Below are 27,094 nucleotides of genomic sequence, written 5' to 3'. Positions count from 1 at the left end.
CACTTCGGAGCTGGAGCTGCTCAGAGTCGGGGCTTCTCGGACCCCAAAGCACTCACCAGTAGATTACTCGGCGGGCTTGCTGGAAAGAAGTCGTGCAGTCTTGCAGATGGCCGGTCCCTTGAGGTCTCGTCGCACCCACGGTTCTCAGCTGGGCTGTAGAGGTGGGTAGAGGTCAGAGGTGCCAGGGAAGCCGGTTCTCGTCGAGCTGGGCAGTCGGATTCCGGAGGAAGGACTTACAGCAGACCGCAGTGTTCTTAGATGGTGCCTGCGGATGCAGGGTGACTACTCCTTAGTCACAAGGGAGAAATCTTAGGAAGAAGTCTTGAGTTCCTTTCGCAGAAAGTAGTTTCAGGATTCAAAGATGATCTGATTTGGAAGGGGGCCAGTCTCTACCTTTATCCTGTAAAAAGGGGCTGGCACGCGACTAAGTCCTGCCCTATGGGTGGGACTAGGAGGGGGGTGGTTACACCCACTTCCTTGGCGGGCTTTTCCCCAGCACAGGGTCTGGAGTGACCCTGGAACTGGTTCCAGCCAGCCTATGCACAGTGAGCACCGGGGTGCCACGTGCAGTCACCTTCCTCTAAAGCCCTGCCTACCTACAATACACAAAACCCTGTCTGGGACGGTGCTGGCACCGCCCCTGGCAGGAAACCCTTTGTCCTTATCTCCTGCTCTGGGAGGACTCCCAGCAGCAGGAGGGCAGACTTGTGTCTCGGTGGCAGCATCCATTTTGTGGATGCTAAGGCTCTGTCTGACTTTTAACCGGGTTATAGGTTACATGCATGTCGTGTCCCTCTAGAAGGGTGGAATGCTAACCCCGTCGCCAGAATTGGCGAGGGGTTAGTATTCCAATTCGTATGACACCTTACTCGACATGTTTTGATAAAGCGATACCAGAGTTGGCACATAACCGCGAGGATTATAATGCACTTAAGAGTATATGGTATGCGATATCATGGAAACGGCTAAGGGATAGATCCCGAAAGCCGCAGACAGGCTCAGCTCATGCTAGAGCACCATCTCACACGATTCCAAGCACTCTGCCTTCAGGATTGTTAAGGCCTGCCATAGGAGTGACTGATAGGAGATCTGTGTGTCCATTTTAGGGTTAGATATAGTTATACTATATCTACAGCAAAGGGTGATTACACCACCTTGCCCCAGCTGTCAAGCAGCCAGTTGTGTCAGATTTGGATGGCCAGCCAGGGGTGGCATAATACATGCTGCAGCCCCTGGTAGGCCCTGGGTACACCTATGCCCTGGGTACCTAGGGTACACTGTACAGGGACTGATAAGGTGGCTCAGTATCCAATTTAGATATGTACCTAAGGTACATGGAATCCATTGTACAGAGAGAGCAGTGGGCCTGAGGTCCTGAACAGCAGGGCCTCAGGTCAACTAAGTCAGAAAACCAGCAAAACACCAGGCAAAAAAGTTGGGGGCAACCATAGTCAGGGGTCAACCTTCCTACAGTGGTGCTCAGGGGAGAATCTCCTCAGAGGGGTTCCCTTCCACAAGGACATTCCCACAAAGACTAGCGTGACGGATGCGTCTCTCCACGGCTGGGGGGCGCACTCCGGAGACTTACAGATACAAGGAACGTGGTCCCCGACGGAGTCCACGCATCGCATCAATTTCCTGGAACTCAGAGCTGTTCACTTGGCACTGAAGGCCTTTCATCCGTCCTTCCAGACCAACTCTCTGCTTGTACAGACGGACAATACGACCATCATTTATTACCTCAACAAGCAGGGGGGGTTGAGATCGCGCACTCTGTCGCAGGAGGTGCAGGGGATCTGGCGCTGGCTTCTGGCCAGAGGACTGACGATAACGGCTACCCACTTACCAGGTGTGCAGAATGTTCAGGCGGACGCGCTGAGCAGACTTATTCAGGAAAACCACGAATGGGTCATAAACGACAAAGTACTAGGAGAAGTCTTCGCAAGGTGGGGTACTCCAGACGTAGATCTGTTCGCCACCGCCGAAAACAGAAAATGCCGAGGCTTCGCCTCCAGGTACTACCAGCAGGGGACGCTGGGGAATGCGCTATGGATCAACTGGTCAACCAGCTTTCTGTGCGCTTTTCCACCCATTCCCCTGATTCCGGCGGTGCTCATCAAACTGTCCCAGTGCAGGGCACGGATGATCCTGATTGCCCCGGAATGGCCCAGGCAGTGGTGGTTCACGGACCTGCTTCAAAGGTCTCTCCTTCCTCACATACGGCTGCTGTGCCGGCCGGACCTTCTCAGGAAGTTCGGGGGCAGATGGTGCACCCCAACCTCTCTTCTTTGAGTTTGGCGGCATGGCTCCTGAGATAGTGCAATATGACCATTTGAATCTACCAGAAGATTGTATGGACATACTGAAGGAGTCTAAGCGACCTTCCACTAGCACTTCCTATGCTTACAAGTGGAAGAGATTCTGCATCTGGTGGAATTCCAAGAACTATGATCCAACAACATGTAAGGAAGATGTCATCCTTCCGTATCTTCTACATCTGGCGCAGTCTGGCCTTAATGTCCATTCCATTAAGGTTCATCTCGCTGCGCTGACTGCCTACAGGAAATGCCCTCCACAGACTTCTTGCTTCCTAATACCTGTGATCAAGGACTTTTTGGAAGGCTTGAAGAAAGTGTTCCCTCCTGTCCGGCTTCCTTCGCCTTCATGGGAATTGAATGTGGTGCTGTCCAGGCTGATGAAGGAGCCTTTTGAACCTATTCATAAGGCTTTGCTGCAGCACCTGTCCTGGAAGGCGGCGTTCCTCGTGGCTATTACATCGGCCCGCAGGGTGAGTGAAATTCAGGCGTTGTGTTGCCAAGAACCTTATACTGTATTTCATGCTGCTAAGGTTGTTATGCGTACTCGCCCTAAATTTCTTCCAAAAGTTATCTCTGATTTCCATGTTAACCAGACCATAACTTTATCTACGTTTTTTCAGAATCCTTCATCTCCAGCGGAAAGGTCTCTGCATTCCCTGGATGTTAGGAGGGTGTTGAAATTTTACCTGGATAAAACCCAATTGTTTATCAATTATGGATCAGTCAGGACCGGTCTTGCTACCTCAAAACAGTTCATTTCGAGGTAGATTGTGTCCTGTATTTAATTGTGTTACCAAAAAGCTAATAAGACCTTAGGGGGTAAACCTAAGGCTCATTCCACCAGGGGCAAAGCTGCCACGACAGCTTTGCTCCGTAATGTTCCCATTGCAGAAATCTGCAAGGCGGCCACTTGGAAGTCGGTCCATACCGTTGCTAAGCATTACTGTCTGGACACTGATGCCAGGACAGCCGCTCAGGTTGGGCAGGCTTTGCTGCGAAATCTGTTCGCACAGTAGTGGTGTTATTTCTCTTCTCTCCACCGCCGCTTTGGTGTGGGGATGGGCTTGCCATTCTATTCACTAGATTATGACTATACACAGAGATCCCCTACTACAGAAGGAGTAGTTTCTGTCCTGTAACTCCAGTTCTGTAGTAGGGGTATCGCTGTTATAGTCATAAGCGCCCGCCCTCCTCCCCGGTGGAGAGAAATATTCATGTGAGGAATGCTACAGGTCTGGCGTGTTACGCCTTCAAAAAGAACTGAAAGTAAAAGGGACCTGCAGTGCATTCTGGGATACTGAGAGTTCTTGAAAGTTCTCTTAAAGGCACAGTATCCTGTTTTAAGCCACATAATGGCAGCCTGTGGGGCTTGTCTGTCCACTCCTTCCTCTCTATCATTCCATGGGATTTTGCTGGTAAAGGACAGCTTTTTCTCTGTGGAGAAATCTGGACAGGCTGTGCTGTTTGTGGGTTTTTGGTGGAATTTCTAGTTGAAGTACTGGACAGTGTAGCCTGTGGATATAGGCTGCATTATCTGTCTTTAAATTCTCTCTTAAGTGTCTGTGCAGTTCTGCATCTTTTGACAACTTAAGAGATTATTTTTGATTTCTCGGGAGTCCACGCACATGGGCGGGACTATTCACTAGATTATGACTATAACAGAGTGTCCCGGGGTGCCTGGGGACTCGGGGTTTATGCTATCGGGACTATTCACTAGATTATGACTATAACAGAGTGTCCCGGGGTGCCTGGGGACTCGGGGTTTATGCTATCCTCTTCTACCCTAGCTGGCGGTTCGAAGGAAGGAGAGGCAGAGAACTTATAGAGACTTTTCAAGGAAGGCTTTATTTGGGTATAGGTCTTTCTCCTCCGGCTGGTGATGCGTTCTCTGGCGAACGCGGCTGGATCACATGTCGGGGTGCGGGGTGGATCCAGTTTGCCTCTGGTGATGGTTCAGCGCGCCCTCCGGGCCAGCGGTCTCCGTATGCAAGAGAAGAAGACAGGGGACGTATTAGGACCGAGTATGGGTATACACGGTGTGGGACCGGGAGTGAGGGAAACCCGTGACACGTGCTGTATGTACAAAGCGGATAAGGTGAGCAAGTGCTCGTGAAGGGGGGGGTTGAGCAAGGGGATGAGCTTTACACGGGTCTGTACAGTTACTCTACAACAGGCGAGACTCTGTTTCCCATCCAACCCGCCACACGTCCCCGTTGGAGCCACGCTCCTCCCGTGGGAACGTGGCGGGGCGGTTCGCAGTTCCGTTGGCCTCTTGGCTTCTCCGTCTCCTCTCCTCGGGATGACCTCCAGCTCCTCGTTGCCACTGCTCACACAAACCTCTCCTTCTCTCCTGGCCTCTCGGGAAACGCCGTCCATCGCTTCCTTGATCCGGGCTCCTTTTGACCCCGGCGCGTCATTCTCTAGGGGCGGGGCTACCAGTGCGGGATCCAAGTCCTTAAAGGAACAGGGTTCGCTTCGGTCCGACGTCGGCCACCAATACTCGGGGTCTCCAGTCCTCCTCCATGTCCTGGCCAGGCTGCTGTAGAGAGGGAACGGAGTCAGGTGAGATAGCGGGGTCGGACCACCAGTCCGTAGTCTGACCCCCCTCTAGGGGCCCCCGGGGACCCACCCCGTCACACAGAGATACCCCTACTACAGAACTGGAGTTACAGGACAGAAACTACTCCTTCCCTTTTGTAGCATATCCGCCTCTTTTTGTAAAAGAGACCAAACTAAGCATCAGCCAATCAGAAGAGCCTTACCCCATAGAACCCTCCTGAAGGAACCTCAGAGCCTCCGATTTTTGTAGCCGTTGTGTAACAGTCATCATATCTGCTGAAGGCTGAGCTTTCCCAGGGGAGGTGGGTGGGCGCATGGGAATCTATGAAAGTTACCAATACTGGGGAACCAAAGTTACAGGTAAGTAACTTGTTTTCTTACTTGCGCTTAGAGTATCTGCTCGAAAGAGCATTACTGAAGGTAAGGAACGTTTTCTTATGGCCCGCCATCACAGCCTATATATGCCTAGAAGTCGGACCCTCTAGGAGTTAAACAACGAAAGGTTACGGTTGGAATGATTTCCGAAACCTTTCGCTGGCATTCCCTTGGGACGCATTCCAGTTCAGTTACATTTTTGTCACAGTGTACCACTCCGGGCAGACTCGCCCAGTGTTGGTCCCACGTTAATGGAAGAGTCCAGCCTTGTAAAGGGGAGCGTATGCACCCCCAGACTGGCTTCCAGCGCATGGGCCTTGGAAGTGAGTGGCGACTTGGATCCTACAGCACGCCATGTCTTGGCATCACATTAAAACCAAAACAAGTGAGTGGTGAAAGGCTCAATTCTAAGGCACTGGTAGTTACTTAGAGCTGCGTTGTGTTCCTTTTCAAGCTGTAGATGACCCTGTGTGTAAGCCTATGTGTCTCTGCACTGCAGCCTGTGAACGCAACAAATATATTGCGTACAATGCTGTTCGAAGTCCCTCCACCAGTAGTCATGCCAAAGCTCTGCCTTCCTTCCCTTGCAGCGGGCAACGTCTGGAGGAGTCTCTCGAGTACCAGCAGTTTGTCGCCAACATGGAAGAGGAGGAGGCCTGGATCAACGAGAAGATGACGCTGGTCGCCAGCGAGGACTATGGGGATACCCTGGCCGCCATTCAGGTGAGGGAAGCGCTCCATGTTATCATCGGTGCCTGCTCTAGAAAGAAATACCTGTGTGGCCGTCGTCAGACTTATGTGGCTCCTACAAAGCCCATGAGCGTGGTCCCTTGTAGTAGACTTCCTTTCATGTTTGCACCACTACCAGTGACATCTTCCATAGATATAGCGATTACTTATGCTACTCAGTAGGGTTTGAAAAATGTAAGAAGACTGCAATTCTTTGCTTTCTCCAGACAGAATTTGGTGAATAATACGCTTTGTGGAGAAACTGCAGACCAAGTGTTGGTTCCCCAATTGTTGGAACGTGTGTATTTTTCTGGCAGTAAGCCTTCTTGGTTTGGCTTTAGCTAAGAGAATCCCCTATAGATTTCAATCAGGAGAGGCCCGGGGTATTTAATTGAAACGAAAGTTGTGGTATTTCAAGATCAACTCTCCATTGCAGTCACTGGTTCCTGAGAGCCATTCCAGCTCGGTGCTGTCTGCCAGAGAGCCTCAGAAGCTCAGAAAAACCAGCTCATGGCTGTTTTGTCCTAAAACAGGAAGTTTTTGCTGTTGTGCTTTGCCCCTCTTGTGTCTCAGTAGTATCTAGTGGTGGTCAGAGGGCATCAGTTTGTTATTCTTGAGGAAGAGAAGTGGGTGTCTGTTTTACGCAACCCGTTCTGTTAATCTCCGTCTTGGATGATAGAACACCGGTTTTTAAATTCAGGTTCATTATTAAGGTGCTGTCTCTTCTCATACATTCTTTGCAGGGCCTGCTAAAAAAACACGAGGCATTTGAGACCGACTTCACAGTACACAAAGATCGTGTGAATGATGTCTGTGCAAATGGGGAGGAGTTAATTCACAAGGTGAGTGATATTTCCAACCTGCCCTCTGGTGAGCATGGGGCAGGGGCGCAGCCAGTTGAGGGAGAGCTGACGCTCTGGAAGGGAGCTATGTGGCCCAGCGACAGGGAGATCTGAAGCAGTGGGAGGGCCCAAGAAGGGGAGGTCTATGGAACTGGGAGGGGGAGGGGAGAGCTTCACGGCCCAGGAAGGGGGGGGGCTATACTACTGTCAGTGGCAGAGAGATCTGTGGCCCAAGAAGGGAAGGTCTATGGAACTGGGAGGGGGAGGGGAGAGCTTCATGGCCAGGAAGGGGGGGGGTTATACTACTGTCGGTGGCGGAGCAGAGAGATCTGTGGCCCTAGAAGGGGAGGTCTCTGGAACTGGAAGGGAGAGGGCTCCATGGACAATGGGAGGGGTGGTGGTACTGCATTCTTGTACTGGAAAGTGGATGTGTGGCGGGGGGGGCCAGGGATATTCAAAAACTCTGCACCGCAACAGTCTTAGCTCAGCCAGTACAGGACTGGTACTGGTTCCTAAGATAAAAAAGCCAGATTTGGGGGGGGGGGGGAGGCTTTCCCACAGAGCTGCCAAACTGTGGAACTCCCTCACGTTTACTATCAGACTACAATCTAATAGGTCTCTCTTTAGGAAACTGGTTAAGACCTGGCTCTTCGCTTAAGCTTTTAGATCGGCAAGCCTGGGCAGCGGTATCAACTCACCCTAGCTCCAAGACGCCTCCACAAACGAGCGCTTTATAAATATGTCAGTCAGTCAGTCAGTAGGTTGTTAGTACCAAGCCCTTTCTGTGCTCTTCCAGAACAATCACCATGTGGACAATATCACCCTGAAGATGAAGGGGCTGCGCGAGAAGGTGGCCGAGCTGGAGAAGGCCGCTGCCCAGCGGAAGGCCAAGCTTGATGAGAACTCGGCCTTCCTTCAGTTCAACTGGAAGGCAGATGTGGTTGAGTCTTGGATTGGTAAGTATACTGAATGGCTGTCCTCATTGTCTATGCTGATGTGCAGCGCGCCTCAATGTTCTTGTGGCGCTCACTGTACATTGCAGCGGGCTTCCGTGTCCTTGTGGCGCTCACTATACATTGCAACTGGGTTCTGTGTCCTTGTGGCGCTCACTGAACATTGTAACTGGCTTTTGTGTCCTTGTGGCGCTCACTGAACATTGCAGCGGTCTTCCTTGTCCTAGTGGCGCTCGCTGAACATTGCAACTGGCTTCCATGTCCTTGTGGTGCTCACTGTACATTACAGCGGGCTTCCGTGTCCCAGTGGTGCTCACTGAACATTGCAACTGGCTTCCGTGTCCCAGTGGTGCTCACTGAACATTGCAACTGGCTTCCGTGTCCTTGTGGCTCTCACTGCAACTGGCTTCCGTGTCCTTGTGGCTCTCACTAAACATTGCAACTGGCTTCCTTGTCCTAGTGGCGCTCACTGAACATTGCAACTGGCTTCCGTGTCCCAGTGGTGCTCACTGAACATTGCAACTGGCTTCCGTGTCCCAGTGGTGCTCACTGAACATTGCAACTGGCTTCCGTGTCCTTGTGGCTCTCACTGCAACTGGCTTCCGTGTCCTTGTGGCTCTCACTAAACATTGCACTTGGCTTCCGTGTCCTTGTGGCACTCACTGGACATTGCAGCTGGCTTCCGTGTCCTTGTGGCGCTCACTGGACATTGCAGCGGGCTTCCGTGTCCTAGTGGCGCTCACTAAACATTGCGTTTGAGGCATGTGGGCTGCTAAATTCATATCTTTTGCATAGATCGCCGCCTAGTGTTGGGTCCGGATGATCGCACATTGTTGTCCTGGAAGAGTCTTCGAAGTATCCTGAGATAGGTGGCTCCTCCCCTGGACTACAGTGCGCATGGGCATCGGCTCCATCCCCAGATTGTTTTTTTCCGCCATTGGGTTCGGATGCGGTCTCGACGTCTCTCTGTCGGAACCGAGAAAACTTACTTCTTTAAGGCCAAAAGGCCTTCGTTACCTACGTCGGTATTGTTTGCGTACGGTCTCGAGTTTCTCCCGTCTCTTCGAGTCGGAATCTGCGGAGTCGAGTTACTCTTCGGACATCGAGGCCTTCTTATCGCAGCAAGACCACGACTTTTTCAACATGGACCGGAGCCCGTTTAAATACTGCCCCGTCTGTGGGTCCAAATACCCACATATCGACGTGCACCCGGTCTGCAATAAATGCCTCTCGCCGGACCATAACGAGGAGAACTGCATGGCCTGCTCCAAGTTCAGGTCGAAGAAAACGCTCAAGCTTCGGCGCGCGGTGCGCCTCGAGGCCCGGCGGGCGGCCCCGGCACCCGATAACATCTTCGACGACCCAGAAGAAGAGGGCCTGAGCCATCATCTTCAAATTTCACCACCGGCGGCGGAGGTCGAGGCCGATCCCGAAGAAGACGACGGGGACATAGGCCAAAACCTAGAATACGTCGACGAGGTAGGGGACGACGAAGAAGTTTATGGGGCCGCGGAAGATAGCTCAGGGGATGAGCTATGCCCCGACAGTTACACAGATCAGGCTCAGGTCACGGGATCGCCACTCGGCCTTACCCAAGACCCTGCACCGCAAGCCACGGCCCCGCCTTCAGGCCCGGCCACGGTTATACCTGCGGGCGCTACGCAGCACGTATCGAAACCGAAACTGAAACCATCGGATTCGACTGCGCCTAAAATGGCCGACGCCAAATCGAAACCGAAACTACCGGATTCGAGCGAAACTAAGATGGCGGACGTTCCATCTAAACCATCAAAGCCTGCTACCTCATCGGCTCCGTCGACCTCCGGGCCACCGAAGTCGAAGAAGACTGTCGACTCGACAGTGCCGAAGTCATCGGCGGGGGATGCGTCCTCAAAGAAGGTCGTCCGTCAAGGGTCGACCGGGGCGGCGCAGGCGAAGTCCACAAAAGTCGTCGACAAACATTCGGTGCCGACAGGGGCACCGTTGGACGGACGCATGGTCGAGGCGGAGTCTACAAAATCCCTCGGATCCAAGAGCGGAGGCTCGACTCATAGGTCCAAGGACTCCGTGTCTAAAGCTGCGGCATCGACGTCTAAGCCTCCGAAAGAGCCACAGAACGTCGGGGGCGACGGCCCGCTGGCGGCCTCCTTGTCGGCGCCAGGTGCCTTGGCGAGTGGCGAGTCACAAATCGCTAGTTCACTGCAAAGGATTCGTGAGAAGGCTACTGCGACGTCGGCTTCCGCGCCGTCGCATCAGAAGTCGCTAGACATGCCTGCAAAGCCTGCTGCCAAGCTTCTATACATTCTGCCACCTAAGGAGGCACCAAAAGCCTTTGCACCAAGGTCGGCGCCAAAGACATCGGAATCTTCAACGTCTGGTGGAAAATTGGCTCAGCAACACGACTCAGAGGGAGAATCTGAGCGTTATATCAACGCGGACACAGGCAAATTGACCCTTTATAAGAGGAAAATTACTTCCCAGCCAGTGGACTCCTATGTTATTCCACTGAAGAAGAAAAGGCCTGCACAGGACATTCCTGCCCTGGTTGAACCTATCCAGCCTCCGCCTAGGAGGAGTCCAACACCTTCCCCCGACCAATCAGGGGGAGAGGAGGGGGGACAAGATGACCAGTACAATTTCCCCATCAATGACCCTGATGCACAACAGGATTCCTATGATGACACTGGTGACCAGGGAAGCCAACAAGTGGGGCAGGACCCACAGCTTTTCAGTGCTCGTGCATCCCCAACAGAGGATTCTGCAGGTTTTCATGCACTAATTGAGCGGGCAGCTGCTAATCATGACGTGGACATGCATGCTGACCCAGTGGAGGAAGATTTTCTGTTTGACACTTTTTCTGTCTCTGAAAAGACAGTTAAGACACTTCCTATGCTCAAAGGTGTCCTTAAACATGCTGCGGAGATCTTTAAGGAGCCTACCAGGGCGAGAGTGGTCAACCCACGCATCGAGAAGAAATACAGGCCGGCACCTGCAGACGCAGCATATATTCGGGGACAGTTGCCTCTTGACTCTCTTGTGGTCGCAAATGCCCGCAAACGGGCGAACTCCCAGACGACGGGTGAAGCTCCTCCCCCGGACAAGGAGTCAAAAGTGCTTGAGGCAGGGGGCAAGAGAGTGGCTGCGCAGGCTGCCAATTTCTGGCGTATAGCAAACACACAGGCGCTATTGGCACGTTATGATAGGGCGCATTACGACACCCTAGAGCAACTTTTGCAACACCTACCTACGCAGTTTCAGGAGGGTACCAAACTGCTCATAGAGGAGGGAAAACTCATCTCCAACGCAGCAATAAAGTGCGCACTTGATGCCGTAGACACAGCAGCTAGGGCTATTACCACTAGCGTCATGCTAAGACGACAAGCGTGGCTAGGCATATCAGGGTTTAAACCAGACATTCAAACAACCATACTCAACCAGCCCGTCAATCCTGATAGACTGTTTGGTCCTGATGTTGACACCACCCTCGAAAAGATTAAGTAGGACAACGAGATGGCTAAGTCTATGGGGGCCCTTCAGTCACAACAGTTCAGGGGGAACACTTTTCGTCGCTCAGGTGCACGCGGTGTTACCCGGGGACAGATGGGTCAACAGTCACAATTCACTAAGGGCGGCGCACAGTCCTCGTACCCCAAGCAAAATAGAGGGGGTTATCGAGGAAACAACACCAAGGGACGAGGCAGAGGAAACAACAACTCCAGTTCCTCTGCCGCAAACAAACAGTGACTCCCTGTCACTGCCCCCGATCATTCAACACCTGTCGGGGGGAGACTCCAGCAGTTCCTGCCGGTCTGGACAAACATCACCACAGACAGGTGGGTAAGACAACTTATCCAGTACGGTTATTGTCTAGAGTTGACATCCACTCCACCCAACATTCCACCAAGGCAACGTCCTATGTCCGCAGAGCACTTGCACTTATTGCAGCAGGAAGTAGTGGTGATGCTGCAAAAAGGCGCAATCGAGCTCGTGCCAGTGGAGGAGGAAGGCACAGGAGTCTATTCACTGTACTTCCTTATTCCAAAGAAAGACGGCTCCCTAAGGCCCATTCTGGACCTGCGCCCCCTCAACCTGTATATTCTGTCAGAGCATTTCCATATGCTTACACTCCAACAGATTCTTCCCTTGCTAAACCAAGGGGACTTTCTCGCAACCTTAGACCTCAAGGATGCCTATTCCCACATACCACTACACCCGTCCCACAGAAAATATCTCCGGTTCACCATCCACGGCAGGCATTATCAGTTCAAAGTCCTACCTTTCGGGGTGACCACCGCCCCCAGAGTGTTTACCAAGTGTCTGGCGACTGTGGCGGCGCACCTCAGGAGGCAGAACATACATGTCTACCCCTACCTGGACGACTGGCTCGTTCAAGCGAAGTCGGAACAACAGTGCGCCGCGGACATGTCCGCAACCATTCACCTCCTTCACAGTCTGGGCTTCTCGTTGAACTACCCAAAGTCGCACCTTCAACCAGCACATGTGCGGCAGTTTCTGGGTGCAACAATAAATACCCTGACTGCTATGGCTCAGCCAAACAAGGTCAGGATAGACAGCATCCAGTCTCTGATCCAAAAGTTCAGACCGCAACACTCCCTTCCAGCGAGAGTGTTCATGCGGTTGATAGGCATGATGGCCTCCTGCATCTTCATAGTCCCTCACGCAAGGTTGCATATGCGTCCGCTCCAAGAATGTTTAGCAAATCAGTGGACACAAGCTCGGGGACAACTGACAGACCTAGTGTTGGTTACCGGTCGGGCATACAACTCTCTGCATTGGTGGAATCCACACAACCTTTGCAAGGGCCGACCGTTCCAGGAGCCGGTGCCACAGATTATCCTAACAATGGACGCATCTCTCCAGGGTTGGGGAGCTCATGTACTCCACTACACGGTGCAGGGACTATGGACGACGCAGCAACAGAAGATGCACATCAACTATCTAGAACTGATGGCAATCTTCATGGCGCTCAAGTCCTTCAAGGTACATCTGTGCAACAAAGTCGTGTTAGTCCGGACAGACAACATGACAGCGATGTACTACATTCAGAAACAGGGAGGCACCCACTCGCCACAGCTGTCTCATCTGGCTCAGAGCATGTGGAAGTGGGCCATTCAAAAGAACATTTTCCTCATGGCAGAGCACCTCCCGGGCAAGGACAATCAGATGGCGGATCTGCTCAGCAGATACAGCCACCAGATGCACGAGTGGGAGTTACATCCATCAGTACTCCGCCCGTACTTCCAGCAGTGGGGTCATCCAGAGATAGACCTGTTTGCCACAAGGGAAAACGCAAAATGCCAAAGCTTTGACGCCAGGTTCCCTCACCCACAGTCGCAGGGGAATGCGATATGGATGAACTGGTCAGGCAGATTTGCGTACGCTTTTCCCCCAGCACCTCTCATACCGCTGGTGGCAAGAAAGCTAAGGCAGCACTCGATGACACTCATCCTAGTTGCTCCAACGTGGGCACGCCAACCATGGTACACCACATTTCTGGAACTCTCAGTGGTACCGCATCAAAGGCTGCATCTCACACCCAGGCTCTTGACGCAGAACCATGGCGACATTCAGCATCCAGATCCGCAACAGCTCAACCTGGCGATCTGGCTCCTGAAGTCCTAGAGTTTGGCTACCTTCATTTGCCTCCAGAATGCATGGACATCATCAAAGAGGCAAGGAAGCCCACTACCAGAGCATGCTATGCTGCAAAATGGAAGCGTTTTGTCATTTACTGTGTGGTAAATAAATAATTAATTACCGGATCTATTTTTCGGGATACTCATATAAACAGATAGCTCAATAAATAAGAGTCAAGATTCGAGGTAGCTGGAGTGTACAGGCTTTAATCAGGCATAAAAGGACAGGAACAGGACAGCCTGCATGGGAATAGGATGGCAGGGCCCGACAGCTGTCGGGCAGGATCTGGGAATTGGCTAGCAAACTTTAATATCGGTGCACAATATTTATAGTTAAAACAATTACATTACATTCAATACAGTAGGCGTAGCAGTAGGCGGGGTTTGTAGCAGTCGCGAAAGATAAGGACAAAACTGATGCAACAAGAAGGCGTGTACAGGGCGTATACATAGACATGTGATGCAAACGTAACAGAATATGTCATAAATGGGGCGGAAACATGGAGGGGGCTACCTGAGCAGCTGGGACCTCTAACCTAGTGGTGCGCGCAAACTGACAATGACGTGTTACCAGGGAGAACTGGGGGGCTATGACTTCTGCGCTAGAAGAGGAGACTAAAGTCTGGAGTGTCAGAGCGACATGTACCCAGGCTTATCTAGTATCTGTTGTTTAGAGTACATGTTGATAGAATCCAAAAGTTATCAGGGTAAAGGCTAACAGACATTAAGACTGGTGTATGCATAATTCTATATGTAATGCGTATGCGAGGAATATTCTACGAATATTAATACAGTATTTCTCTTACATGGAGACATAAAGGCTAGACCATGACGGAAACTATTGATGCGATTCAGTAACTTAGGAATGCAGAGAAGGAGGGCTGAACTGATAACTAGAATCATAACATACTCTTGGCAGACTGGGAGGCAGAGCCAGGCCGGGCCGGGCACTGCGAGGCATGAAAGTAAGCTAAGGGTCAGGGATGCAGGTGGGGGCTGTATTGCTCCTCGGAGAGGGTTCAGGAGACAGGAGCTGAATCTGAGTCCGGGCCCTTTTGAGGCCTAGAAACGGGGATAATTCAATGAATTAACGTGCACACTATAAAACGTGGCAACGTAGCTTTTACATAGGCCTGATATTCGTTGTATTCACGAAAACTGGAAACTGGCATACTAGAGATGGACATAACTATAATTGCGTCTTTAATCGATCAGAAGGGAATACATGCATATCGATCATACACATATAACATAAGATGGGGAACACGTAGGCACATACAACATGGCAAAATTTACTTTTCCACATTCCCTCCTTGTGCCCTACGTTTCCATCAGGAAACATCTATATTCATGATACCATCTATCATTTCATATAGCATCATCTGCTCGTCTCGAATTGTCTTGGAACGGGACTTAGGACTAGGAATACAAGAGGTAGCACAAATGCCGCAAATCGCAGGGCCACATTGTTTACAGAGGCAGCAACTGAATATGATCATTACTGCAATACCTAGAAATGACAATACTTTCCATCCCCAGGCAGATATGATATTCCAGAGCCAACCGGACCATGTCCAGGTGCCTGGATTCTGGTGTAACTGATGGGCGATTTTATGAAGTCTGGTTATAGCTGAATAAACAGACGGCGCGTTATTAGGAATGAAAATGCAGCAACTAGATCCGATGACTCTACATGCTCCTCCTCTATCGGCCAGTATGACGTCAAGAACGAGACGATTTTGGAGCACGACAAATCTCATAGCAGATTGCTCTTCGGTCAAGTTACCTAGAGCAGAAGTAGTCTCATTCACTACTGCTTCAAGGGTTCTGGTTAGTCTACATATTAGCTTACTATTCTGGACAGGTCCTATAAAGAAGAAGAAACCTTTATTAAAGTCTTGATACTGTTCTAGAGTAGTTTCAGTTTGATCGACAATTGGGGACTCGATCTCCCTTCTATGCCTGACGTGTACTAGATGTGTGTTTCTGTGATAATCAGATGGGGCTAGGAAAACTGGTGGCAGTAGGAAGGCAATGTAACATGTTCCATCCCAATCGAGGGGCAGACGAACATATGCGGTCTGACCACAAACAAAATAAGAATGACGTGAGGCTTTGAAAATAGATTTCCCACTGGCACTATACTCGACAGTAGTAATACAATCACTATGTCCTACATGTGCGGAACCATTCTTTCTGACACATAATTCGCCTTTGACTGGTAGTACAGAAATAGCAGGCAAGTCTGGAGTAGTATCAGACTGAACATTCAGGACCATAAAATTCGAAGAATAATTACCTAGATCATATACTTCATTTTCTAGATCTAACCCTGTTCTATGGGGGAGACCTTGCTTGTCTGGAAAACATGTTCTATTCAGAAGAGACATATCATTTGAAGATGACGTTAACATGGACCATGCTCCACACGAACCATTATGTGAAAACGGATAAGGAAAGAGTGGCAGAACTCCCTTCGGTGTCTGGTAAGGGGGGAGTCGACCACACACCCAACAATTAGTAGCATTGCTGGTCTGGTGTGAATAGTATAACATTCTTATAAATGTGTTATTGCGCATAGCAAGACGATAGGATAACTCGTGAGGAGGCAGATCACTAAATGTGTGCTCTACTGTAGCATTAGAAAACTTATTTACATGAGAAATTGGAAAACATAAATGTAATGCATAACTTGTGCAGGTAACCATAAGACTTAGAAACAATAAGAAACTTAGAAAAACAATACATCGTATAGAGTTTTGACTAACTCTCTCACTATGGGGGTCTATCTCATACATGTCAGAAACCTGTCTAACCGTTTCACCCGAGAGGGACTTAGACAATTAAACTGGCTGACTTATTTTACTAGACCGTAGCTTCAACTTATACTCCTGCTGCAGAGTTTTCTCTAACAGAGGAACTTTCAGTTCGGGATTTAGATCAATGTCTGGTTTCAGGCAGTCTTTAGAAATGGAACAGTTTTTAGAAATGTCCTTTAAAAATGTCTTTTTCCGGACTCCATGGAACTTCTTGATATGGGACAGATGGACCCATCCCTTGCGGCCTTCCAACTTCACGGCCGTGCGGGTGGTCAGAAGGACAAGTCTCGGCTCCTTCCAACGAGGCTCCAGCGGACTTGAACGATCAAAGTTCCTTACGAGAACAAGGTCCCCTGGAATGACCTCGTGCGGTTTCACTTCAGTATTGTCTGGGAATGCAGCAGCAACCTGTGAACGACAAGAGTGTAGGGCAGACATCAAGGAAGCTAGGTAATCTGTCAGCATATTACTGGAAACATCTGTAATACTGCGGGGTCTAGGTGTACCCCACATATTTGGGGGGCGGTCGAATACGACCTCATAAGGGGACAGACCTGATCTGGAATGTGCAACCATCCTCATGAAGAATAAAGCAACTGGCAGGGCAACTAGCCAGTCTACACCTTTCTCTTTACATGTCTTAGCAATACGGATTTTCAGGGTCTGATTATGTCTCTCTACGAGACCGGCTGCTTCAGGATGGCGCACACAATGGAACTTCCACTGGTACCCTAACAGAAGGGAAACATGTTTCATAAGCTCAGATGAGAATGGCTGGCCGTTATCAGAATACACGACCCTAGGGAGTCCATAGCGGGGAAAGAATTCACGAACCAACTGCCTGGCAGTGGTCGCGGCTGTGTAATCTGGAACTGGATATGCTTCTGTCCACCTGGACAAAGCGCATACAACTACGAGGACATACCTGAAACCTCGACATCGCTCCATCTGAATGTAATCCATCTGGAGGACTTCAAAAGGGTGGTCAGGGGGTTGGAATCCACCTTGTTCCACCGGGACACTTTTACCTGGATTGAACTGGCAACATATCATACAGGTACGGACTTTCTGCTTGGCTGCAGCTCGTAAGTGCTTGTTGAACCATAGGTTCTGAATACTGTCTAACATAGCTTTTTCTCCTAAATGTGCTGGACTATGTGCGGTATTAATAATGACTTGAACCATAGAGTCGGGGAGAAACCATGTGGCTTTTCCCTTCGTCAACCATCCTTGATCTGTCTGGACCCCTCCTTGTTCGGACCATTTCTTGATTTCATCGGGAGTAGCATGTAACTGTATGTCTATGACATCTTGTGTAGGGTCCTTTACTGTCATACATGTAGTCGGATCTGGAGTGAGTGTCTGTGTCGTGTTAACTGGAATGTCTGGAGTCTGAGTTGTAAGCTTGGCTGTTCGATCTGCTAGATCGTTACCTTGGGAAATAATGTCAGTAACTTTCGTATGTGCTTTGCACTTCATGATAGCGATAGCTGTCGGTAAATGTATTGCATCTAACAGAGATTGAATGAGGAGACCATGCTGAATCTTGGTTCCATGAGAAGTCATGAAACCTCTCTCCTGCCAGAGCACTCCGAAGTCGTGTACAACTCCGAATGCGTAACGTGAATCTGTGTATATGTTTACTTTCAGGTTCTTGGCACGTATGCAGGCTTGGGTCAGAGCAACTAGCTCTGCTGCTTGAGCAGACAAGGTGTCAATACGGTGTGTTTCAATAACTTCGGTTTCAGTAGTCACTGCATACGCGGCTACTAGTTCTCCTGTACTTGTTCTCATACATGAACCATCCACATAAAGTGTCAGGTCGGGATTAGGTAATGCAATGTCTGTCAGATCTTGTCTTGGCTTGGTCATAGTGTTAATGACTTCCACACAGTCATGTGTGGCAGGATTTGGAGTAACTGACGGTAACAGTGTAGCAGGATTTAGAACGTTGCAGCGTCTGATTTCTATGTGTGGCTGGAACAGTGTCAGTTCATAACCTGTTAAACGTGCAATTGTCAAGTGCTGAGTCTGTGTTCGGTTTAAAAGAACTTCCACGGAGTGTGGAACTTGTACTGTCAGGGAGTGTCCTAATACTATGGAATCACTTTGTCTGATTGCTAGAGCTGTGGCTGCAACTGACTTGAGGCACGCAGGCAAAGCCTGGGCTACTGGATCTAATGTGCTAGAAAAATAAGCACAGGGCTTGTACTGTCCTGCTTGATCTTGTGTGAGAACAGATAATGCAGTACCATCACGTTCTGTGACAAAAAGTGTAAAAGGCTTACTGTAGTTCGGTGTAGCTAGAACAGGTGCTTGACATAAGGCTTTCTTTAATTCATTAAAAACAAGTGTATGTTCAGATGTCCAAGGGAGGACAGTCGATACGGCTGCCTCCTGTGTCGTTAACTGTATCAGTGGCTTGGCTAGAAATGCATACTGAGGAATCCATTGTCTGCAATAAGAAGTGAGGCCAATAAAAGCTCGTACCTCCTTCTGTGTCTTGGGCTGTGGAAGACTCGCTATTAACTGGATACGGTCTGGTGTCAACTGTCTACCCCACTTGGACAGTAAGTGGCCTAAGTAGATCACTTGCTGGACACAGAACTGGAGCTTCGAAGGGGACACCTTGTGCCCCATCTCGGCTAGGAAATACAGAACTGTAAGTGACGCACGCTCGCAGTCACGTTCAGAACGGGCTGTGACCAGTAGATCATCGACATACTGGAGCAGGGCAGTGTCAGTTGGCATGTGAATATTGTCTAGTTGTCTTTTAAGTGCTTGACTGTAAATACTAGGACTTTCTGTGAAACCTTGAGGTGCTCGTGTGAATTTATAGCTCCTTCCATTTAAACAAAAACCGAAAAGGTACTGGCTGTCTGGATGAATGGGAACACTAAAAAATGCATTCTTGAGGTCGATAACAGTGAAAAATGTAGCTTCGGAATCAATGGCTGTCAATAGGGATGAAATATCTGGGACTACTGGATACTGAGGAATGATACATTTATTAAGCTCTCGAAGGTCAATCACTAATCGATATACTGGAGGTGCATTTGGATCAGTACGTTTCATGACTGGAATGATAGGAGAATTACATACATTGGAGTCAGTTTCTACAACCACTCCTTGAGCAATAAGCTCGTCAATAATTTTGGATAAGGCTGCTACAGCCTCAGGTGGCAATCTGTACTGTCTGATTCGTGGCAGGACTATACCTTGCTTGAGGGTCACACGATGGGGTGTGATGTGCATAAAACCTACATCAGTTGGACCTTGCGCCCATAGATGCTGCGGGACATTCAAGAGTCTTGGATCAAAATCACGTAATACATAGTGACCTTTAAAGTCTCTCAAAAACAATCGGACTCCTTCTGGGGAGCAGCAAATTACTGCACCTAATTCCTTCAGTGTTTTAATACCTAACAAATTTTCTGGACATGACTTCGTAAGTAACAAATCAGTAGTTCGGGACAATGGACCAACTTCTAGGGAAACTGGTTTCGAAATTTCGTTAACAATTGGCTTTCCTGAAAATCCAAGGGAAACGTTTTTAGAGCCTGAGAGCGGAGCCCCTGGAACCTCGTCATGACTGATAGTAGTCCTACTTGCCCCTGTATCAATCAAAAACTTTGTCTTTCCCTAATACTTGACTGTGTACATAGGGACCCTCTTGATCTACAGGTATCTCGATGAGAGGCAAGCCTACCTCCCTCTCTAGGCTGTTTCATGAATACGGTTGATACTCTGGATACTCTGTCTGGGCATACTGGTACATCTGCTGTGTAACATGCTGTGTTGCAGCGATAGGCTGCGATACTGGAACTGTCTGTTGTGCATTCTGGGGTGACTGAGAAGTCTGTGAAACTTGTTCTTGTCTGGGCGGACGTGGTCTTTCTTTAGTTTTACCAGTGGCTATGTTGTGTTTCAGAACTGCACACTCGTTTATGAAATGACCTGGCTGTTTACAGTAATTGCATGTCCCTTTAACGGGAGCTGCAGGATGACTGGCTTGATTCGGACCCCTCTTCTGACTGTCTTGTGGAACAGATTGTGCAACTAGTACTTTCATTTTCGTATCTTTCATACGTCTCCTTTCATGTTCTTGCTCTTCCCTGATTCTATTCTGGTGATACTGGAGCATCTGGAGCATTTGTGACGGGGTATTAGCTTGCCAGGTACTTTCGACTTTCAAAACCCGATTTTTAACTTGTGGACTTGAATTCTCGACTAATTTAGTAACAAAAAGATGAGGGTATGACTCGCTACCTGTCTTCAAACCACTGTTAATAATAAAACATTTTTCGAATCTAGAATAAAAATCACTAGTGTCTTCATCCTGTTTCTGTTTGCATGCTGAGATTGCATCCCAATCTTCCTTTTTCGTGGCTAGTAACCTTGGCAAAACTTGTATCAATAACTCGGGCAATTCTTTACATTTGTCCCCAAGACCGGTACCTGGTACTCGTATTTTATCTTCAGCTTCTAGAGCTGTCCAATCAATCTTTTTCTCTCCCACCTCCCATTCTTTTTCCTTGAGTTTTTCATATACCCCTCCGGGCAACAGGACCTTTAACATTTTAATGATATCTGGATACGTGTATTCTCCCATACGGAGCATGTCTTTTAATTCGCGATGGAACCCTGCTGGATCTTTGTCGTGACAGGGAATTAATTTCTTCATCTCTAAGAGTTCCATCTTTGTGATAGGGGTGTAAACAAATACTCGTTGCATTTCACCACCCGCTGTCCTAACTGGGTGTACTTCTCGTAATGGATGCTGTCTATCTATGTAAAATGATTTACTTTCTGGAGGTGAGACATGAACAAAATGCGGATTCAGAAACGTTCGATATTTGTGGCGCTGTTCTAGAATGATACTAATTAAATCAGTACCTAGACCTCTCCATCTATACTGGAGTAACTCGTTCAGAACATCATGTAACGGACCTGGATCAGAATGTTGTCCCTCATACAGTGTAATGAGGTGCTGGATCATATACATACCCCCCAGTCGTTGCTCGGCTGGGGGCAGTTTCAGAAACATTTGTGCCACTATTTCGTCAGGAAAAGTGGTAGAATCAGTAGTCCATCGGACTGCTGATCGGGCTAATTCTTGTTCATGCATGGTACTAAGTTCACTATAACCGATTCGTGATTTCAGAATGTGATCGGTGGCTTGGAATACTTGCTCAAGAGAACCTTGTTCTGGTGCTGGAAGATGAAAAACTTTCTTGTGTTCTAGACGTGAATGTCGGTCTGGAAATCTAGATTTACCTACATACGCTATTCTGGCGGGATTCTCGTCGTCTACCTCTTCCGTAGAAGAGTTGTCTTCTTTCTCGCTTACTTGTGCTGCTTTTCGTTTCTCGTGTAACTTTATTATTTCCCTACGGATCTTCTTATACATACTATCTATACTACTGAGTGTCTTGTGTCTTCCCTCGGCTATATGGTCACTCCACCTGGTCAGGACTTTCATTTCTTCCGGATCTTTATCCGGATAATCTTGTTCTCTTATCAAACAATTAATTAGAAACTTTAAAAGCATGAGCTGGATCTCGGCTTTCCTTTGAGACATGGCCTCGCCAATACTTTCTGGATCGTCTCCTGTACGGATGAAACGATATATTCTGTCTAGATATTCTTTCATATTCGGTAGGGTGTCCAAATATTCGGTCACCCGTCTTACACGCAATGAATACAGGACCATACCATCATCGCCTGGGACTGGATCATAACGGCATTCTGTAAGAGCTCGTTTGATATCTGCAACTGACTGATTTTTGGGCGACCGCTGTAACGCTCGGGCATGTAGCTCGAGTAATGTCACACGTCTGTGTTGCGGCGGGGTACAAGGAGGACTTCCCCCCCCCCCCCCCCCCCCCCGCGGCTCCTAAACTAGAATCGTCGACGGGTATTGTACGTGCTGGAAGAGTGACTGACGTAGCGGGTACATGTACTGTAGGCTGGACCGGGGGTACCGTAACAGGTGCTGCAACGGGTGCCCCGGTGGCTGGAGGAACAGGAATTACATTATTTACGGGAGCTGGCGGAACAGGATTTGCATATTCTGGGACTGTGTCGTCCAAATAGGACGAGAGAAAAATATCAGCTGCGGTCGGTTTGTGACGTAACTTAATCGGAACTAATGGCGGCGGAAAATTACATGGTGCTTCCGGTGTTGCTTTCGGCAAGCCCTCGGCAAGAAGAGGATACATACCCTTAATAAGGGCATTTCTCTGTCTGTCTGACTGTTCGGCTTTAACTCGTTCACCTACTTCGATTAATTCCCTTTCTTGGGCTCTTTCTGAGGTTTCTCTACTTAATTCTGACTTTCTGATTTCTTTTTCGGTTCTTTTATGAGATTCTTTGCGCCATAACTCGATGGCATCTTTCTGGGACTGTCTGGATTTCTTTTTCCATAATGCTTCTTCTACTCGCATGATGCACTCGGCATCCCACGTACCTGATACGGGCCATCTATGCTTTTCTTCTAATTCTTTGGTGTACTCCACCCATAAGTCTAGATATAATATGGCACTTATGCCATACTTATGATACATAAAATGACCTGGACTGTCCCTAGGCGGGACAGGAACTGCTTCTTCGAGCAGACCTTTTCTAGTTCTTAACTGGCGTAACTTCGTGAACAGAGGCATAACTAAGACTGGAATCTGGACACAATACAATACACGATAAACACAATAATAACTTTAAGAAAAACAAATCACTCATACCACGACATTGAAAACACATGAAATAACATTTAAAATAACAGTTTGGACAGAATATTACCTGAAATACTGAAAACAGAACACATGAATTTCTCGAGAACAGAACTTACTAGAACAGAAACTTTACTAGAATGACTGGATGCACTGCTAAAACAGCACGAAACTTACCGGTCCCATAAAGAGACACGTCAGGACCCGCATCCACCTAGGTGGACACTTCGTGTTGGATCTGTGTACCCAAACCCACGGACCAGAGACAAATTACTTTGACCCTGTCTAGATACTACCCCAGCAATGGTACTCACCGGGCAGCAAGAACGGAAGGCCTCGGACTGGACTGGACTGCTACGACGACGGACGGACGAACTTCGGACTTCAGTTACAGGTGGGCCTCCGGATACCTCGGACCTTGGACTCTCGGCTTGGGCTCTGGTCGGGACTCGCCGCGTTCCTCCACCGCCTCGTCTGGACGCTGGACCGCAACCTCCGTCTCCTCCGTGGGCCTGAGGGATACTTGAAGCAGAAATATCTGCACGTGCACGGTATGGTTCCGTCACGGCTGCAGAGGATCAGGGGGCCTGCGTGGCTTCTCCGGCGCGTGGGGAAAGGGCAAGTCCCTATTCGGGCGCCATTATGTGGTAAATAAATAATTACCGGATCTATTTTTCGGGATACTCGTATAAACAGATAGCTCAATAAAGAAGAGTCAAGATTCGAGGTAGCTGGAGTGTACAGGCTTTAATCAGGCATAAAAGGACAGGAACAGGACAGCCTGCATGGGAATAGGATGGCAGGGCCCGACAGCTGTCGGGCAGGATCTGGGAATTGGCTAGCAAACTTTAATATCGGTGCACAATATTTATAGTTAAAACAATTACATTACATTCAATACAGTAGGCGTAGCAGTAGGCGGGGTTTGTAGCAGTCGCGAAAGATAAGGACAAAACTGATGCAACAAGAAGGCGTGTACAGGGCGTATACATAGACATGTGATGCAAACGTAACAGAATATGTCATAAATGGGGCGGAAACATGGAGGGGGCTACCTGAGCAGCTGGGACCTCTAACCTAGTGGTGCGCGCAAACTGACAATGACGTGTTACCAGGGAGAACTGGGGGGCTATGACTTCTGCGCTAGAAGAGGAGACTAAAGTCTGGAGTGTCAGAGCGACATGTACCCAGGCTTATCTAGTATCTGTTGTTTAGAGTACATGTTGATAGAATCCAAAAGTTATCAGGGTAAAGGCTAACAGACATTAAGACTGGTGTATGCATAATTCTATATGTAATGCGTATGCGAGGAATATTCTACGAATATTAATACAGTATTTCTCTTACATGGAGACATAAAGGCTAGACCATGACGGAAACTATTGATGCGATTCAGTAACTTAGGAATGCAGAGAAGGAGGGCTGAACTGATAACTAGAATCATAACATACTCTTGGCAGACTGGGAGGCAGAGCCAGGCCGGGCCGGGCACTGCGAGGCATGAAAGTAAGCTAAGGGTCAGGGATGCAGGTGGGGGCTGTATTGCTCCTCGGAGAGGGTTCAGGAGACAGGAGCTGAATCTGAGTCCGGGCCCTTTTGAGGCCTAGAAACGGGGATAATTCAATGAATTAACGTGCACACTATAAAACGTGGCAACGTAGCTTTTACATAGGCCTGATATTCGTTGTATTCACGAAAACTGGAAACTGGCATACTAGAGATGGACATAACTATAATTGCGTCTTTAATCGATCATAGGAGGATACATGCATATCGATCATACACATATAACATAAGATGGGGAACACGTAGGCACATACAACATGGCAAAATTTACTTTTCCACCACTGTACGGCCAATAACATCAACCCGCTAGATGCATCTATCCCTAACATCATTTGCTATCTGTTACATCTTTACAAGTGCAATCTAGCGTACGCTTCCATTCGGATACATCTATCCGCCATAGCGGCTTATCTTCAGAACAGGCAGCATCTCTCTGTCTTCAGAGTGCCCGCCATTAAAGCCTTCCTAGAGGGTCTGAAACGAGTCATTCCCCCAAGAACACCACCAGCTCCGGTGTGGAACCTCAACGTGGTCCTCACCAGGCTGATGGGCCCACCTTTTGAGCCACTGCACTCATGTGAACTCCAGTTCCTCACATGGAAAGTGGCTTTTCTCATTGCTATTACGTCACTAAGGCGTGTCAGTGAGCTGCAAGCGCTCACAGTCCAGGAGCCATTCATACAAATTCATCCAAACAGGGTGGTACTACGCACTAACCCCAAATTCCTTCCGAAGGTGGTGTCAGTTTCATCTCAACCAAACTATTGACCTGCCCGCATTCTTTCAAAATCCACAATCAGTAGCGGAAAGAATGCTCCATACCTTGGACGTTAGGAGGGCGTTGATGTACTATATTGACAGGACACAACACTTTAGAAAAACAAAACAACTTTTTGTTGCCTTCTCACCACAGCACAAAGGCAACCCTATTTCCAAAGCAGGAATAGCCAGGTGGATTGTTAAGTGCATTCAAATCTGTTATCAAAAGGCAAAACGCACTTTAACAATACCCCCCAGAGCGCACTCCACACGCAAAATGGGGGCCTCCATGGCTTTCCTGGGAAACATTCCTTTGGAAGACATTTGCAGAGCAGCCACATGGGTTACACCGCACACGTTTACCAAACACTACTGTGTTGATGTGCATTCCAAGCAGCAAGCAGCTGTAGGACAGGCTGTTCTCAAGACACTTTTTCAGGTTTCTGCAGCTGGCACGGGCAACCGCCGTTAAAGGAGGGACTGCTATGTATTCTATGCAAAAGATATGAATTTAGCAGCCCACATGCCTCGAACTGAATATGCTACTTACCAGTGTGCATCTGTTCTTGGCATGTAGGGCTGCTAACATTCATATCGCCCACCCTCCTCCCCGGTGCCTGTCGCAGCTGCAGATACACTCTTGCATTCAATCATTAGCATGGACATCCTTTACACTTTTCACTCCATCTCTGCCACAATAGCTAAAAACAATCTGGGGATGGAGCCGATGCCCATGCGCACTGTAGTCCAGGGGAGGAGCCACCTATCTCAGGATACTTCGAAGACTCTTCCAGGACAACAATGTGCGATCATCCGGACCCAACACTAGGCGGCGATCTATGCAAAAGATATGAATGTTAGCAGCCCTACATGCCAAGAACAGATGCACACTGGTAAGTAGCATATTCAACTTGGCTTCCGTGTCCTTGTGGCGCTCACTGGACATTGCAGCGGGCTTCCGTGTCCTTGTGGCGCTCACTGGACATTGCAGCGGGCTTCCGTGTCCTTGTGGCGCTCACTGAACATTGCAACTGGCTTCCGTGTGCTTGTGGCGCTCACTGAACATTGCAACTGGCTTCCGTGTCCTTGTGGCGCTCACTTAACATTGCAACTGGCTTCCGTGTCCTTGTGGCGCTCACTTAACATTGCAACTGGCTTCCGTGTCCTTGTGGCGCTCACTGAACATTGCAACTGGCTTCCGTGTCCTTGTGGCGCTCACTGAACATTGCAACTGGCTTCCGTGTCCTTGTGGCGCTCGCTGAACATTGCAACTGGCTTCCGTGTCCTTGTGGCGCTCACTGAACATTGCAACTGGATTCCGTGTCCTTGTGGCGCTCACTGAACATTGCAACTGGCTTCCGTGTCCTTGTGGCGCTCACTGAACATTGCAACTGGCTTCCGTGTCCTTGTGGCGCTCACTTAACATTGCAACTGGCTTCCGTGTCCTTGTGGCGCTCACTTAACATTGCAACTGGCTTCCGTGTCCTTGTGGCGCTCACTGAACATTGCAACTGGCTTCCGTGTCCTTGTGGCGCTCACTGGACATTGCAACTGCCTTCCGTGTCCTTGTGGCGCTCACTTAACATTGCAACTGGCTTCCGTGTCCTTGTGGCGCTCACTTAACATTGCAACTGGCTTCCGTGTCCTTGTGGCACTCACTGGACATTGCAACTGCCTTCCGTGTCCTTGTGGTGCTCACTGAACATTGCAACTGGCTTCCGTGTCCTTGTGGCGCTCACTGAACATTGCAACTGGCTTCCGTGTCCTTGTGGCGCTCACTGAACATTGC

General features: G+C 49.0%; 1 protein-coding gene across 4 annotated transcripts in view; it reads left to right on the top strand.

Annotated features, from left to right (window-relative positions):
• Nucleotides 1-27,094, top strand: part of SPTAN1 (spectrin alpha, non-erythrocytic 1) — a 342,467-nt gene that overhangs the window by 238,680 nt on the left and 76,693 nt on the right. For all 4 annotated transcript variants that reach the window (XM_078646605.1, XM_078646604.1, XM_078646602.1 and 1 more), the window contains 3 exons: nucleotides 5,843-5,975; nucleotides 6,725-6,823; nucleotides 7,620-7,779. In XM_078646605.1, the coding sequence (XP_078502731.1) occupies nucleotides 5,843-5,975; nucleotides 6,725-6,823; nucleotides 7,620-7,779 (392 nt within the window). The remainder of the gene's footprint in view (nucleotides 1-5,842; nucleotides 5,976-6,724; nucleotides 6,824-7,619; nucleotides 7,780-27,094) is intronic.

This window comes from Lissotriton helveticus, chromosome 5_2, assembly GCF_964261635.1.
Source record: "Lissotriton helveticus chromosome 5_2, aLisHel1.1, whole genome shotgun sequence".
NCBI lineage: Eukaryota > Metazoa > Chordata > Amphibia > Caudata > Salamandridae > Lissotriton > Lissotriton helveticus.
This window is presented reverse-complemented; position numbering and strand designations above follow the sequence as displayed.